Source organism: Heteronotia binoei, chromosome 3 (genome assembly GCF_032191835.1).
Source record: "Heteronotia binoei isolate CCM8104 ecotype False Entrance Well chromosome 3, APGP_CSIRO_Hbin_v1, whole genome shotgun sequence".
Taxonomy (NCBI): domain Eukaryota; kingdom Metazoa; phylum Chordata; class Lepidosauria; order Squamata; family Gekkonidae; genus Heteronotia; species Heteronotia binoei.
The window spans coordinates 75,693,798-75,708,481 of record NC_083225.1 but is presented as its reverse complement, the minus strand read 5'-3'; the positions used below and the strand labels follow the sequence as shown (position 1 = coordinate 75,708,481).

General features: G+C 46.5%; 1 protein-coding gene across 2 annotated transcripts in view; it reads left to right on the top strand.

Annotated features, from left to right (window-relative positions):
• The window catches only part of PCYT1B (phosphate cytidylyltransferase 1B, choline), a 78,137-nt gene that overhangs the window by 14,872 nt on the left and 48,581 nt on the right, over positions 1-14,684 (top strand). The window contains exon 1 of one of the 2 annotated variants that reach the window (XM_060234090.1): positions 13,815-14,165. The exons of the other annotated variant lie outside the window; for it this stretch is intronic. Coding sequence (XP_060090073.1) covers positions 14,049-14,165 — 117 coding nt within the window. The 5' untranslated portion in view covers positions 13,815-14,048. Of the gene's footprint in view, positions 1-13,814; positions 14,166-14,684 lie in introns of those variants that run through there. 2 annotated transcript variants of the gene reach the window in all.

Genomic DNA, 14,684 nt, shown 5'->3' with positions numbered 1-14,684 from the left:
CTTTTTCTGTAGGGGCCTTAAGTAAAAGTTCATGGTTTTTGTGCTTTGCTGCTGCAAAAGGATTATTACATAGATCTTTTAGCATTGCATGTTCTGAAAAGTGTCAGATTAGTATTTATTTAATAATATTAGCCCGGTTACTTGTGTAATATAAGGTGGAAATAAAGGATTATCAAAAGGAAAGTCTAGAAGGCTATCCATATACATTGAAATGTGTACCTTTTTGGGTACTGCACATCTTGGAATTTACACAAAGGTAAATAACAATGGAGCAGCTAGTAGAAGAAAATGTCAAAAACTTAAGGAAATAAGAGAAAGACCAAAGTACATTTCAGTTGACATGGTTGGTAAAAGTCCCCTGCGCAAGCACCAGGTCATTTCCAACCCATGGGTTGATGGCACATCAGGACATTTTCATGACAGACTTTTACGGGGTGGTTTGCCATCGCCTTCCCCAGTCATCTACACTTTGCTCCCAGCAAGCTGGGTACTCACGGTACACAGTGCATATTTGTCATGTACCACTCTCGCCTAGAATACACTCCCAGATCAGAGTTCAAACTTCATATCTACAGAGTCACAAGTATTGTCCTTTGAATTAAAAGGCATTTTAATAAGATTTTTGTTGTTGAGAACTGGAAGAATTAGGCCATGAACAAAGCCATGAGGCAAAAATTTATCAGATGCAAAACTGCACAGTCAAAGTGGATATGTGTATCTGAAGGTGGAGCTGAAAGCAGCTTAACTGGCAAGAGTGAAGGGAGCTGGAGCCAGCTGGGGTGTGGAAACCAGGAGCTGCCAAATGGGGGCAGTGCAGGCAGGGTGGAAGAGTAGCATTTTCCCTCAGCCATAAGTTACTGTTCTACCTAAGCACACAATGATACTGTCCTTGAAGCCCCAGAGTATTAGTTTAACATTTCAAACTGATTTTTGGAGTACTTGGACTTGTATTGACTTTCTGACTCACCAGATCTTTAATGCCTTTGAACATAAAATTGAATTAGGATGTTGTGTTGCAATATTAATGAGAGCAGGTTAACATGCCCTCATTCACAGGAAAAGTCACACATTTATTTCAACATATGAAAACATTACTTTGAATCAGCCTGAAAAGAGTAATTTAGGTGGGAAGCTGTGCTGGTCAGAAGCTATAGAACAAACTTTGTCCATTGACACCTTTAAGACCAACAACATTTAATTCTGTGTGTGCTTTCTCTAAGAAGCTACTCAAACATCTGATCAGTATCCTGAACTACAAACAGAAGCCGATCAAGGAGAAGCTCTCTGAATTGTACATTTCTACAAGGAATTAACCTGCTTGAAAAAATGTTTGCATGAAAAGAAGCCATCCGTGACTCTTAATTGGAGTTGGTGAAGCAACAAAAAACTCTGTAACCCAGGGATGTCAAACTCGTTTGTTATGAGGACCAGATCTGACATGAATGAAACCTGGCCAGGCCAGGCCATGTGTGTCATAAAATATAATGTCAGGTAGCAGAGATACAAATTTTATAAAAGACAAACATAATTAAAGATTTGTTTAAAAACTTAAGGCAATGCTTAAAACATCAGCACTCATTGGTCTTAAAGGTGCTTTCTTTGTATCTCTTCCATGGAATCCAGGAAAGTGGGCAAAGGAAGCTCTGGATCTTTCCTTCCTTCCCCAGGAACCAGGAGGGAGAGGAACCTCAGCCAATAGGTGGAAGAGAGGCTTGGCTCAGTAACTCTGCTATGTGATTGAGAGAGCCTGGCAAAGCAAGCTGTCCCCAAGGGAAAAGCCTCAGTCAGTGGAGAAAATAAGTTTTGCTCTGTAGCTCCTGTGCAACTGAGTAAGCCTTGCAAAGCAAGCTATTATGCAGAAGGAAGCAAAGAGAGAGGGAGAAGGAAGCAGACAACAGCAAGTTGCTTAGGGGCCTGATTTGGCCCCTGGGCCACATGTTTGATACTCCTGCTCTACATTGAATATTTTCGCTGTGTAGTTCAAACCAATGTGATTAACAAACACCACTGCATACAAGAGGATCTCAACCATGCTGAAAGGAGAGCCATAGACAGTCTCAGGAACAATCCAGCTATAATAAAAGAGGCAGACAAAGGTGGAGCCATTGTCATCATGAATAGATTAAACTACATCCAGGAGGCTCAAAGACAACTCTCAAATATTGCTTTTTACGAACAACTAGACTCAAATCCCACACAATAATACAAAAAAGAACTAAAGATTATAAAGCAGGGGTGGCCAACGGTAGCTCTCCAGATGTTTTTTACCTACAACTCCCATCAGCCCCAGCCAGCATGGCCAATGGCTGGGGCTGATGAGAGTTGTAGGCAAAAAAATCTGGAGAGCTACCGTTGGCCACCCCTGTTATAAAGGAATTAGCCCTGCACATTCAGGAACAAATCCTTTCAGACACACAACAGGAACCTCAACCAGGTACCTTTCATCTTCTATTCAAAATATACAAACCCGGCAACCCAGGATACCCCATTGTCTCAGCCATAGGCACTGTTACCATGGGGGCATCTGGATATATGGACTCTGATCAAAGATTCTATGCCATCAACACTTATAGTTATGTGCACTACATAACAGACTTTTTGCAATAAATGCAGTCTTTGAACAGCCTTCCAGAGAATACTGTTTTAGCCGCTACGGATGTGGAATCTCTGTATACTAACATCCCACACAAAGATGTATTACAAGCAATAAGAAACTTGATTTCCAACAACACCATGGCTGACTTTGTCACCAAACTATCATTTTGTTCTTTCAGATCAGTGGTACAGTTATGGGCACCTGCATGGCCCCACATCTTTATGACCAACTTGTAGTCAATGTTCCTAAATTCCTACCCACTCATACCTCTCTTATACCTGTGATATACTGATGACATTTTTATTGTCTTGACAGGCTGGAAAACTGGGCTAAACCCACTAAAATGAATTTTAACAGGGATAAATGTAAAGTTCTGCATTTAGGTAGGAAAAATCCAATGCATAGTTATCAGATGGGGAGACTTGTCTTAGCAGTAGTATGTGTGAAAAGGATCTAGGGGTCTTAGTGGACCATACGCTGAACATGAGTCAACAGTGTGATGTAGTGGCTAAAAAGGCAAATACAATTTTGGGCTGTATCAACAGAAGTATAGTGTCCAGATCACGTGACGTGATGGTATCACTTTACTTTGCTCTGGTAAGACCTCACCTGGAATATTGTGTTCACTTTTGGGCACCACATTTTAAGGATCTAGACAAGCTGGAACGGGTCCAGAGGAGGGCGATGCAGATGGTGAGGGGTTTTGAGACCAAGTCCTATGAAGAAAGGTTGAAGGAGCTGGGAATGTTTAGCCTGGAAAGGAGACAGCTGAGAGGTGATATGATCACCATCTTCAAGAACTTGAAGGTCTGTCATATAGAGGAGGGTGTGGAATTGTTTTCTGTGGACCCAGAAGGTAGGACCAGAACTAATGGGTTGAAATTAAATCAAAAGAGTTTCTGGCTCAACATTAGGAAGAACTTCCTGACTGTTAGAGCGGTTCCTCATTGGAACAGGCTTCCTTGGGAGGTGGTCTCTCCTTCCTTGGAGGTTTTTAAACAGAGGCTAGATGGCCATCTGACAGCAATGAAGATCCTGTGAATTTAGGGGGAGGTGTTTGTGAGTTTCTTGCATTGTGCAGGAGATTGGACTAGATAACCCTGGAGGTCCCTTCCAACTCTATGATTGTCTGGTTACATAGTAAAGAAGCCCTGGACATATTCTACCAGGCATTCAGTGTCTTTCACTCCACCATCAACCTAACAATGAACCAACCTATGCAAGAAGTATATTTTCTGGATGCTGTTGTAAAAATACACAATGAACGCTTAGACACCACCTTATACTGGAAACCTACTGACCAACAAACATATCTGTGTGCCTCCAGCTACCATCCTAAACATACAAACCATTGTATACAGCCAGGCTCTATGCTACAATGGCAAAATTCAAAACTGCACTGGTTGAATTATTACTCTCACACATAAAGTGTGTAAATAAGCATTTAATGCAATATAAAACAATACATGCAGCAAAACATTAGAACACACACCCTCTCATCGCTCTCCCAGTCTGCTTTCCTTGTCAAGGTCTTAGAGGTGTTGCCTTCTGCTGCTTTTTGCAGTCCAAACCTCGGATGGAGTTGGGGGTGTCGTTCTGTACAACTTCTCTTAGAACAAAGACTGTATTTTCTGGATTATTTACGGTTTCATAGGAGTAACCCTTCGTCAGTCTTCTCTCAATGCTGCTTTTACTGGAGCCACAGTACATTGAATTCATTCATGGATCAACACATGCGTTTACAAATCTCTGCTGCCGGCTCTATGCTACAGCTGTATCTTCTCCAGTCCTGCAGAGATTTTCACCTGAGGGATCTACAACAAACCTTTTTGAAATTAAAGTATCTCCCTGATGAAGTCAAGAAACAGATTAGCAAAGCCAGAACGGTACCCAGAGAAAACCTGTTGCAAGACAGGCCCCAAAGAGACAACAACAGAACATCATTAGTGGTCACATACAGCTCTCAATTCAAAAAGGTTCATCAGCAACTTACAAACTACTGGACAGTGACAATTTTCTTTCAAAAGTATTGGGGGAGCAAGCCACATACACCCAGACAATCACTGGACATAACAACATCAACTATGCTATTTCAGTGTCATTCACTTGTGCCTTTTCTAACACTGTATATGCCATTAAATGCCAACAGTGCCCTTCAGTACATAGGGCAGACAGGTCAGACCCTATGCCAAAGGATAAATGGACACAAATCTGACATCAAGCATCACAAAATTTAGAAACCTTTAGAACATTTCAACCACCTAGGGCACTCAATGGGAGACCTCAAAGTACTGTAACTGTTTTATTGCAAAGGAATGTCAGAAACAGACTAGAACAGGAGATTGCTGAATTACAGTTTATTACAACATTAAGGACAATAGAACCCCCAGGTCATAACAGAGATATCGGGTTCTACACATGCTATGTCACTCAGTTCTCACTTATATCCAGAATTAAACTTTGTTGGTCTTAAAGGTGCTGCTGGACTCAAACTTAATTCTCACATCTGTTGTTAATTCTTGTATGCCAATTTGCTACCATTCACAGGCTGTTGTCAGAACTTGTATCTTTGCTGCTGGTCCCCTATAATGTGACCAATGCTGTATGGTAGTTTTACTGTGTCTTAGAGTTATATTATAACTGAACCAAACTGACTCCATGTTGTAACCTCTGTCTAAACCCAGAGTGCCTGAATAGTAATTAACCTTGCCCCACTGGTATCCAAAATATTTGGGGCTGTAGAATGAATTATGTCTTGTCTCTGCACATTCTCACACTGGGACCCTTTGAAGCCGAACAGCATGGCCTTCGAAGTAGGGAGGCATCCTCTCTACTGATAGTGATGGTGAGAAGACAGCTGCGCCCTACAATGTGAATTGTGGCTTTGTGAGATGTTTGCTTTACGTGTATAAAATCAAGCTGATGCTGGCTCTCGCCATTACTGTTATCTTGCCTTTTCCAGCACCTAGTTCTCTTCAATAAAATCCTAGCTTTGCAACTGAGTATGGGATCCGTTTGAAGTTCATTGAGTTCTGACATTATAACAGTAATCCCATTGTTCGTGGCTTATCTGTACTGGAGGCTTGGCCCGATGGCGGCAAAAGTACCAGACGACGGAGAGCCCACCACCCCATCGGAGGACCCGCCACTCGACCCAAACGTGACGGGGGTCCGACGCAAAATTAAGGTTCCAGCGCCCTTCTCGGTCGACGCCGCTTTCCCGGCCCCGCGAACCTGGAGCCCACGGAAGTCCACGGCAGCAATCGACGCCGCGGAACAGCGGTACCGAAGCATGTTGGGCGAAGGAGGGGCAGGAGACGACGACGAGGGCCAGGCGGAGGGTACGGAGCCCCGAGGGGGGGAAGACCCGATCCGGACCCTCCGCAACGAATTATTCGACTGGGTGCGGGAGATCCACGGCGATGTGCACCGCTCCCGCGTGACGATGGCCGAGGAGATGCAGCAGAACCTGGGCGCTATCCACGACCAGCTCCGCACTTTGCAAACCGCGGTCCTGGGGATACCGTATGGAGTGCTGCCACTGGGGCAACCGCCCGTCGCCCCGCCGGCCCCCGCCCCGCAAGCTCCGGCTGCCCCGGCGCCGCCGGCCCCAGTGGGCCCAGCAGCCCCGGCACCTCCGGCTCCGCCGGCTCCAGCCGCCCCGGCACCACCGGCGCCACCTGCACCAGGGGCCCCGGCCGCCCCGGCGCCGCCTGCACCGGCCGTCCCGATCCCGCCGGCCCTGCCGGGCCCCGCGCCGCCGCCGGGGGTGCCGCGAGCGCCTGGTGGGGCCGAGGGCCGGGGAAGAGAGTTGAAGATTACGTTCGATGGGAACCCGGAGGACGTGGAGTACTTTACTATTCAGTGCGACACGTTCTTCACCCACTGGGGTGCCGACTACCCTACCGAGGCCAGCCGAGTGTACCACATCGCGTCTCGACTGAGAGGGGCGGCCCGCAAGTGGTACGTGGGGCTTTTCATGGGAAGAAAGCCCGAATTAGCTACCGTGGCAGGGTTCCTGCACGCGATGCTCCGCCAGTATGGAGATCCTTTACGGGAAGAGAAGGCGGTCGCTGCCCTCCAACGCATCGAACAGGGCAACCGCTCCACCCGCGAGTACGCCACCGAATTCCTGGGGTACTGCGCGGCAGCAAGGGGATGGAACGAGGTCATGAAATACACCGCGTTCATCAACGGGCTGAATCCAAGCATCCTCGACCGCTGTTACAGTCAGGGGAGGCCCGATACGCTGGTCGGCTGGATCCAACTGGCCGGGGAGGTGGAAACCAACCTCCAACACGTGGGGATGAGGAGACAGCAACTAGCGAGGAAGGGAGCCAAACACACCCCAACTAAATCGGAAGGGAAGAAGGCCCCGACGACCTCCACCCCGTCTCCCGCCCGCAAATGCTTCCAATGCGGGGACCCAAATCATCTTGCTGCTAACTGCCCTGGGAAAGCGGGATCCACACCACCCACGGCGCGGCCAACCACCCCGGGCCCGAAGAAGAAGAAGAGCAGCCGATCGAAGGAGCCCAGTCGGGGCTCCGTCGCCACTTCCTTGGCGACTGACGAGGATTTTACCACCAGCCTGGCGGCAGTCGAAGAATCGACCGAGGAGTCGGACGACACCGAGTCGGCGGGAAACGACAGCGACCTGCTTTAATGGGTGCCGCAAAGCAGGTCCAGCAACAGCCGGCACTCCTCACGGTGAGAGCAACTGGGGGTTTACTTTTTATGGCCGTTACCCTCCTAAACCCGAACCTAAAGAGATTCATGCACGCCCGAGCACTAATCGACTCAGGGTGTAACAGGGACTTGATCACCCCCCGCCTAGTTGAGGCGCTGGGATTAGCCACTTCGCCCCTGCCACAACCGATGCAGTTCCAGCAAATGGACGGGGGGCCCATGAGGGGGGAGCCATGTGTTTTAGAAACTCAGGCGGTCCCGGTAGGGACCGAGGAGCATTGGGGAATTGAGACTTTCGTAATTGCCCCCTCCTGCTCTTTCGACGTGGTAGTTGGCTCAGCCTGGCTCGCCCGCCACCAACCCGACATAAGGTGGGAGGAACAGATCGTCCGGTTCCCAGATTGGAGGTGCGAGCATCACCACTGGCGCCCCGAATGGGGGCCGCACGCTCCCCCCCAAAACATGCGGGCGTGCCTCACACTTGAGGAAGTCGCCTCCATCCCCAAGGAGTACCGAGACTTAAAACTGGCATTTAGCGAGAAGGAAGCGGATGAGCTACCGCCCCACCGCCCTACAGACTGCGCCATTGAGTTAATCCCCGGGCAGCAGCTTCCCAAAGCGAAACTGTACTCCATGGGTTGGGCGGAGAAGGCGGAACTCCGAAAGTTTTTGGACAAAAATCTAAAGCGTGGTTTTATTCGACCGGCCACAGCCCCCCATGCCGCCCCCGTTCTATTCCGAAAGAAAAAGGACGGGTCGCTTAGACTTTGCACAGATTTTCGTGCGATAAACGGGATTTCCATGTCCAACGCCTACCCGATCCCGTTGATAAAGGACTTGTTAAACACTGTAGCAAGGGGGAAAATATTTACCAAACTCGACCTCCGGGACGCGTACTTTCGCGTTCGCATCAAAGAGGGGGACGAATGGAAAACCGCCTTCAACACCCCACTGGGACAATTTGAATACCTTGTCATGCCGTTTGGGCTACAGGGAGCCCCGGGCGTTTTTATGAACTTTATCAATGAAGTGCTGCGGGACTTCCTGTTCAAGGGGGTGGTGGTGTACCTTGATGACATCATTATCTATTCACAAGATCTAAAGTCTCATGTGCCTTTGGTCAGAAAAGTGTTAAGCACCCTTTGTAAACACAAACTGTATGCCAAACTGTCGAAATGTGAATTCCACAAGACCGAGCTTGATTATTTGGGCTTCCGGGTGTCGGGGGAGGGATTGTCCATGGACCCCGCAAAGGTCCAAGCGGTGTTAGACTGGGAACCCCCTCGAACCCGCAAGCAATTACAAAGTTTTATCGGGTTCGCTAACTTTTACCGCGACTTCATAAAGGGGTTCGCCACGGTCATGCTCCCCCTTACAGAACTCCTCAAAACCAAGGGAAAAGGTGACGAGGCTAAAAAACCCGGCGCACGCCTAACGTGGACGCCGGAGTGCCAAAAAGCTTTCACTGAGCTAAAACGCCTCTTCACCTCCGAACCCGTGCTGGCACACCCTGACGAACTAAAGCCCTTCGTGGTCCAATGCGACGCCTCCGACGCCGCTGTGGGAGCCATATTGATGCAGAGGGGGGAAAATGGGGCGCTCCGACCATGTGCCTATATTTCCAGGAAATTTTCCAATGAACAGAGAAATTGGTCAGTCTGGGACAAGGAAGCGTTTGCAGTCATGTTTGCCCTAAAGACCTGGCGCTCCTGGCTTGAAGGAGCAAGAGTCCCCTTCGAAATTTGGACCGATCACAAAAACCTGGAAGCCCTCACTGGGCGTCGCAAAATGACTGCAAAACAGATCCGGTGGGCAGGCTTCTTCGCTAAGTTTGATTTTGTGCTGAAACACATCCCAGGCTCAAAGAACTTTTTAGCGGACGCCCTTTCCCGCCTGCCCCAACACGACAGTCTTAGAGAGGAGGTGGTAGACTCACTAATTTCCCCCTCAGCCATCGCGGGGGGAGTCACCACCCGCTCCGGCAAACAGACTGACCCTCCGGACTTAGAATTGCTTGCTCGATTCCTCTCGGAGTACAAACAAGAAGCTGACCGCCCCCCCAACTTGGTCAAAGCCGAGAACGGGCTCTATTTACATAATGAAAAAATCTATGTGCCCGATCCCCTCAGAAAAGAGGTTTTGGACCGCTGCCACTCAAGCCGCTTGGCCGGCCACTTTGGCTATGTTAAAACGCTCAACTTGCTCACCCGCCAATTTTGGTGGCCGAAAATGAAAAAAGATGTTTCGGAATTTGTACTATCATGTCCCACGTGCCTCATGGCAAAACGGAGGGGGGGCAAACCTCCGGGCCACCTAGTCCCCCTCCCTACAGCAACCCGACCTTGGTCGGTAGTCTCCATGGACTTTATTGTAGAGCTCCCGCCTTCGCAGGGCAAGACAGTCATCTTGGTCGTAGTCGATACCTTTTCAAAGCAGGCTCACTTCATTCCTTGCAAACAATTACCTACCGCCAAGAAACTTGCCCAGCTCTTTTTCACTCACATTGTACGCCTACACTCATTCCCAGACAAGGTCATTAGTGACCGCGGAACACAGTTCGTTGCCAACTTCTGGCGGGAGTTCTGCAAACTGGCTGGTATTGAGCAAGGATTGAGTTCTGCCTACCACCCCCAGTCGGACGGACAGACGGAGAGGGTTAATGGCCTTCTAGAGCAATACCTCCGCTGCTTCATTAATTTCCAACAGTCCAACTGGGTAGACCTCCTCCCCTTTGCAGAATACGGCTACAACAATAGCCTCCATAGCTCAACCAAAACCTCCCCTTTCCAAATCATCAATGGTTACGAGGGCAAGCCGTTCCCCACGCTCGCCCTCCCAGCTAACCCATCCCAACCGACATCGTGCCAACAATGGTGGGAGGGACTTCGTGAAGGCTGGAAGGGAATTCAGGAAAACCTGGAGGAAGCGAAAAAAGCATACAAAAAACAATTTGACAAAAAACACTCTCCGGAGTGGGACCTAAAGGTGGGGGATACAGTTTTCCTGTCAACAAAAAACCTCCCCCTTCCTCAGTCCTGTCGCAAACTGGCACTGAAGTTCCTCGGACCTTTCAAAATCAAAAGGGTGATAAATAAAGTAACGGTAGAACTCGAACTACCCAAATCTCTAAGTAAGATCCATCCTGTTTTTCATTGCAGCTTGCTTCGGAAAGACCCTGGTGCTACGTCCTTCCATCCCAGGGCCCCACCGCCCCCTCCGACGACAGTGAGGGGTCAGAGTCACCATGAAGTCCAGGAGATCCTGGACTCCAGAGTCAAACGGGGGAAACTGTATTATTTGATCAGGTGGAAACACTTCCCCCCGAGCTGTGACGAGTGGGTCGAATCTCAGAACGTAGTGGCTCCGCAACTGCTAAAAAAGTTTCACCTACTGTACCCACACAAGCCCAAAGCCGACCCCGCGGGAGGGGGCGCTTAGGGGGGGCAGTATGTCAGAACTTGTATCTTTGCTGCTGGTCCCCTATAATGTGACCAATGCTGTATGGTAGTTTTACTGTGTCTTAGAGTTATATTATAACTGAACCAAACTGACTCCATGTTGTAACCTCTGTCTAAACCCAGAGTGCCTGAATAGTAATTAACCTTGCCCCACTGGTATCCAAAATATTTGGGGCTGTAGAATGAATTATGTCTTGTCTCTGCACATTCTCACACTGGGACCCTTTGAAGCCGAACAGCATGGCCTTCGAAGTAGGGAGGCATCCTCTCTACTGATAGTGATGGTGAGAAGACAGCTGCGCCCTACAATGTGAATTGTGGCTTTGTGAGATGTTTGCTTTACGTGTATAAAATCAAGCTGATGCTGGCTCTCGCCATTACTGTTATCTTGCCTTTTCCAGCACCTAGTTCTCTTCAATAAAATCCTAGCTTTGCAACTGAGTATGGGATCCGTTTGAAGTTCATTGAGTTCTGACAGCTGTACCAATTGTTTTAATTCGATCTCAGCTATACTTATCACCCAGTTACTTATGCATCTTAACTCTAACTAGCTCTTCCTGGCAACTAAACGTTCCCACCTATATAAGCAAGGCTTGAGGAAATCTGAAGAAGTGTGCCTACGCACAAAAGCTTATACCCAGAACTAAACTTGGTTGATCTTGAAGGTGCCACTGGACTCAAACTTTGTTCTGAGCAGAGTAAGTTATTGATAAGAACATAAGAAGAGCACTTCTGGATCAGAACAATGGCCCGTTTAATCAAGCATCCTGTCTCACACAGTGACCAACTAGTTACTCTGGACAGCATAGAGGCCAAGGTTTTCCCTTGTTGCTTCCTCCTGGCATTGGGATTCAGAGATTTAGTGCCTCTGAATGTGGACATTCCCTTTAGTTGCCATGGCTAGTAGCCATCCTCTACAAATCTAATCCCTTTTGCTGCCAGATAATCCCATCATTGGATTCTCTGGCAGCAAATTCAGCATTTTAATATTTCATTGAGTAAAGAAGTATTTCCTTTCATCCATCTTGAATCTATTGCTCATCAACTGGATGCCCCCAAGTTTTAGTATGCTGGTAAAGAGAGAGGGAAAATATCTCTGTTCACTGTCTGTACCCCTTGCATCATTTTAAAAGGCTCTATTATGTATCCCCCTGCCAGTCATCTCTTTCCTAAAATGAAAAGTTCCAGATTCTTCAGCCTTTTACCTAGGAAAGATGGTCCAATCCCTTAATCATCTTGGTTGCCCTCTTCTGTACTTTTTTGGACTCTGCCATGTCCATTTTGATATGTAATCAGAGCTACACACAGTATTCCAAAAGAGGCCATATGGTAGATCTATATGGAGGCATTATAACATTGGCTGTTTTATTTTCAGCTCTTTTCTTAATAATCTCCTGGACAGAGTGCCTTTTTCACCACTGCAGCATACTTGGTTGACAATTTCATTGAGCTGTCCTTTACAATGGGAAGGGGAGGAGGCATGGTATAGCCCAAGGGTAGCCAAACTACGGCTCAGGTGCCACATGTGGCTCTTTCACACATATTGTGTGACTCTTGAAGCCCCTACTGCCTTGTTGGCCAACTTGAAGAATACATTTAAAGTTGCTTTATTTTCCCCTCCCCATCTATTAGCCTTCCTTCCTTCCTACTTTCAAACCTTTGATGTTCATGTCTTGCAGCTCTCAGACATCTGACTTTTTTCTTTGTGGCTCTTATGTTAAGCAAGTTTGGCACCCCTGGTAATGCCTGATCTTGTCAGATCTCAGAAGCTAAACAGTACTTGGAAGGAAAACCACCAAGGAAAACTCTGCAGAGGAAGGTAATGTCAAACCACCTTGGCTTCTCACTTGCCCCTCATTGGCATGCTATAAATCAGCTGCAATTTGATGGCATTTTACACCCATATCCTCTATGATCTCAAGGCCTCTTTTCCATCTTAGTCTCAGCAAGTTCAGACCCTATTAGCATGTACTTAAAGTCAGCATGTACTTAAAGTCAGGAATTTTTGTTCACCTTAAACACCTGCATTGAACTTAACTGAACCTTGGAGGTTTATAAACAGGCTAGATGGCCATCCGATAGCAATACTGATTCTGTGAATTAGGCAGATCATGAGAGGTAAGGCAGGAAGGGTTGCATCAGTGCTTAGTTCTCATGGCCCTTTCTTATGCCGATAAGACAATGCTGATTGACACTTTGGGGTCAGTCAGGAATTTTTCTCCAGGACAACTTTGGCAAGGGATGCTGGAGGTTTTTGCTATCTTCTGGGCAAGGAGCAGGAGTCACTGGGGATGTGTGTGTGTATGTGAGAGAGAGGAATTTGTAAAATTCTTGCAATGTGCAGGGGGTTGGACTAGATGATCCTGGAGGACTCCTTCCAACGCTGTGATTCTGTGATTTGCCACATTGCTGGCCATTCACCAATTTGTGGAGATCTTCCTAGATCTCTTCATAGTCAGCCATGGTTTTCACCACCCTGAATAATTTTGTGTCATCTGCAAACTTGCTCACCTTGGTTCACTACAGTTCCAGATAATTTATAAACCAATTAAATAGCACCAGCCTCTAATTTATAAACAAATTACTGCTTTTGAAATAAATGTCCCTTGCAATAATTTGGTTTCCTTTAGTTTAGCCAAGAGTAGGAATAACTGAGCATTTATTTCAGTAATCTGTGGTAACTTCTATGCTGATTGGTGTTAAAAATTGGAAGGTATGAAGTCCCTGAAGTTTCTTTATATAGTTTTAAATATCTAAAAATAAGATACATGTGGGCAGTATGTGTACATCTTTTATTCAAGAGCGATTGTGTACAATGTTCCATGGAAAATATAATAATATAGTTTATAGGTTAATTCTAGCTTCAAAGTGATAAATATCAATCTTTTTATGAGATCAGTAAATGTTGTAGAATATAAAATATGTTATAAATGTGTCTGGGCACAAAACTGTACAGTACCAAATAAGAGAAACAGTATGTTCTGGTGGCATTCATATCATCCCGCCTCTCAGTATATAACACATAGCTCAGTTAAAGTGGTACTATGATGACAGTAACCAACCAGAAGCCATCATGCAAATCAGACTACTGTATCCTGTAACAACTGCTCTGTTGCTAGCTGGTTGTTATAGTGATAAACTGAGGCCTTGCCTCTTGGCTTCTCCTTGAAAGAAAAACCTTTAATTTCTCTAGGGAAGGAAAAGAAGAGAAGGCGGGGGAGAGGATTACATGAGAAAGGAAAACATTATCTGACTGGGAAGAGAACAGAAAAAGAGGGTATCACTGCAAGAAGCATTCACTGGCCATGCCAGTGCTCGCTACTAATGCTGAGTCAGAAACAGGTATCCCAAAATCCCTTTCTAATGAGCTTCCATCAGAAACCATGGAGGAGATAGAACATACATGCCCTCATCCTCGGTTGGTAAGTAAAAAGACAAAGGATGCATTTGTCATCCTGGGGTTCTTTGTCTTATTAGGATGTAATAGAATCAAAGCTTTGTAGTCTTACTAGGAATTTAACAATAGCCTAATCCGTTTTAGCTGTTTGATTCTTGTATGTATTGGGAAAATTTGCATTGAAAAGGATTGATTGTGCCTGCTGTATTAAAATAGGCAGTTTAGAATTACATCCTTTTGTGGCTGGTCTTTTTAAAGGAACAGTGTCAAGCTATGTAAAAATGGCACTTTCTCCCAGCCTTTGTTAAATTACAATTTACAGCTGCAGTTGCTCTTTGCCTGCTCTCTGCCTTTCCTATGACTTTAAAGAATGAAACAGCAAAGAGGCAGAATTTCTTGTATAAAAAATATAAATCTGCCTATAAGAAAAAAATGAAGAAATAATGTGATGGATCCCTGATTATTTTTTGCAGGGATTCCTACACAACTTTGATCAAAAGATATGGTTTTATTTCCAAATAACTAGGGGCATGGGAATTGTGAG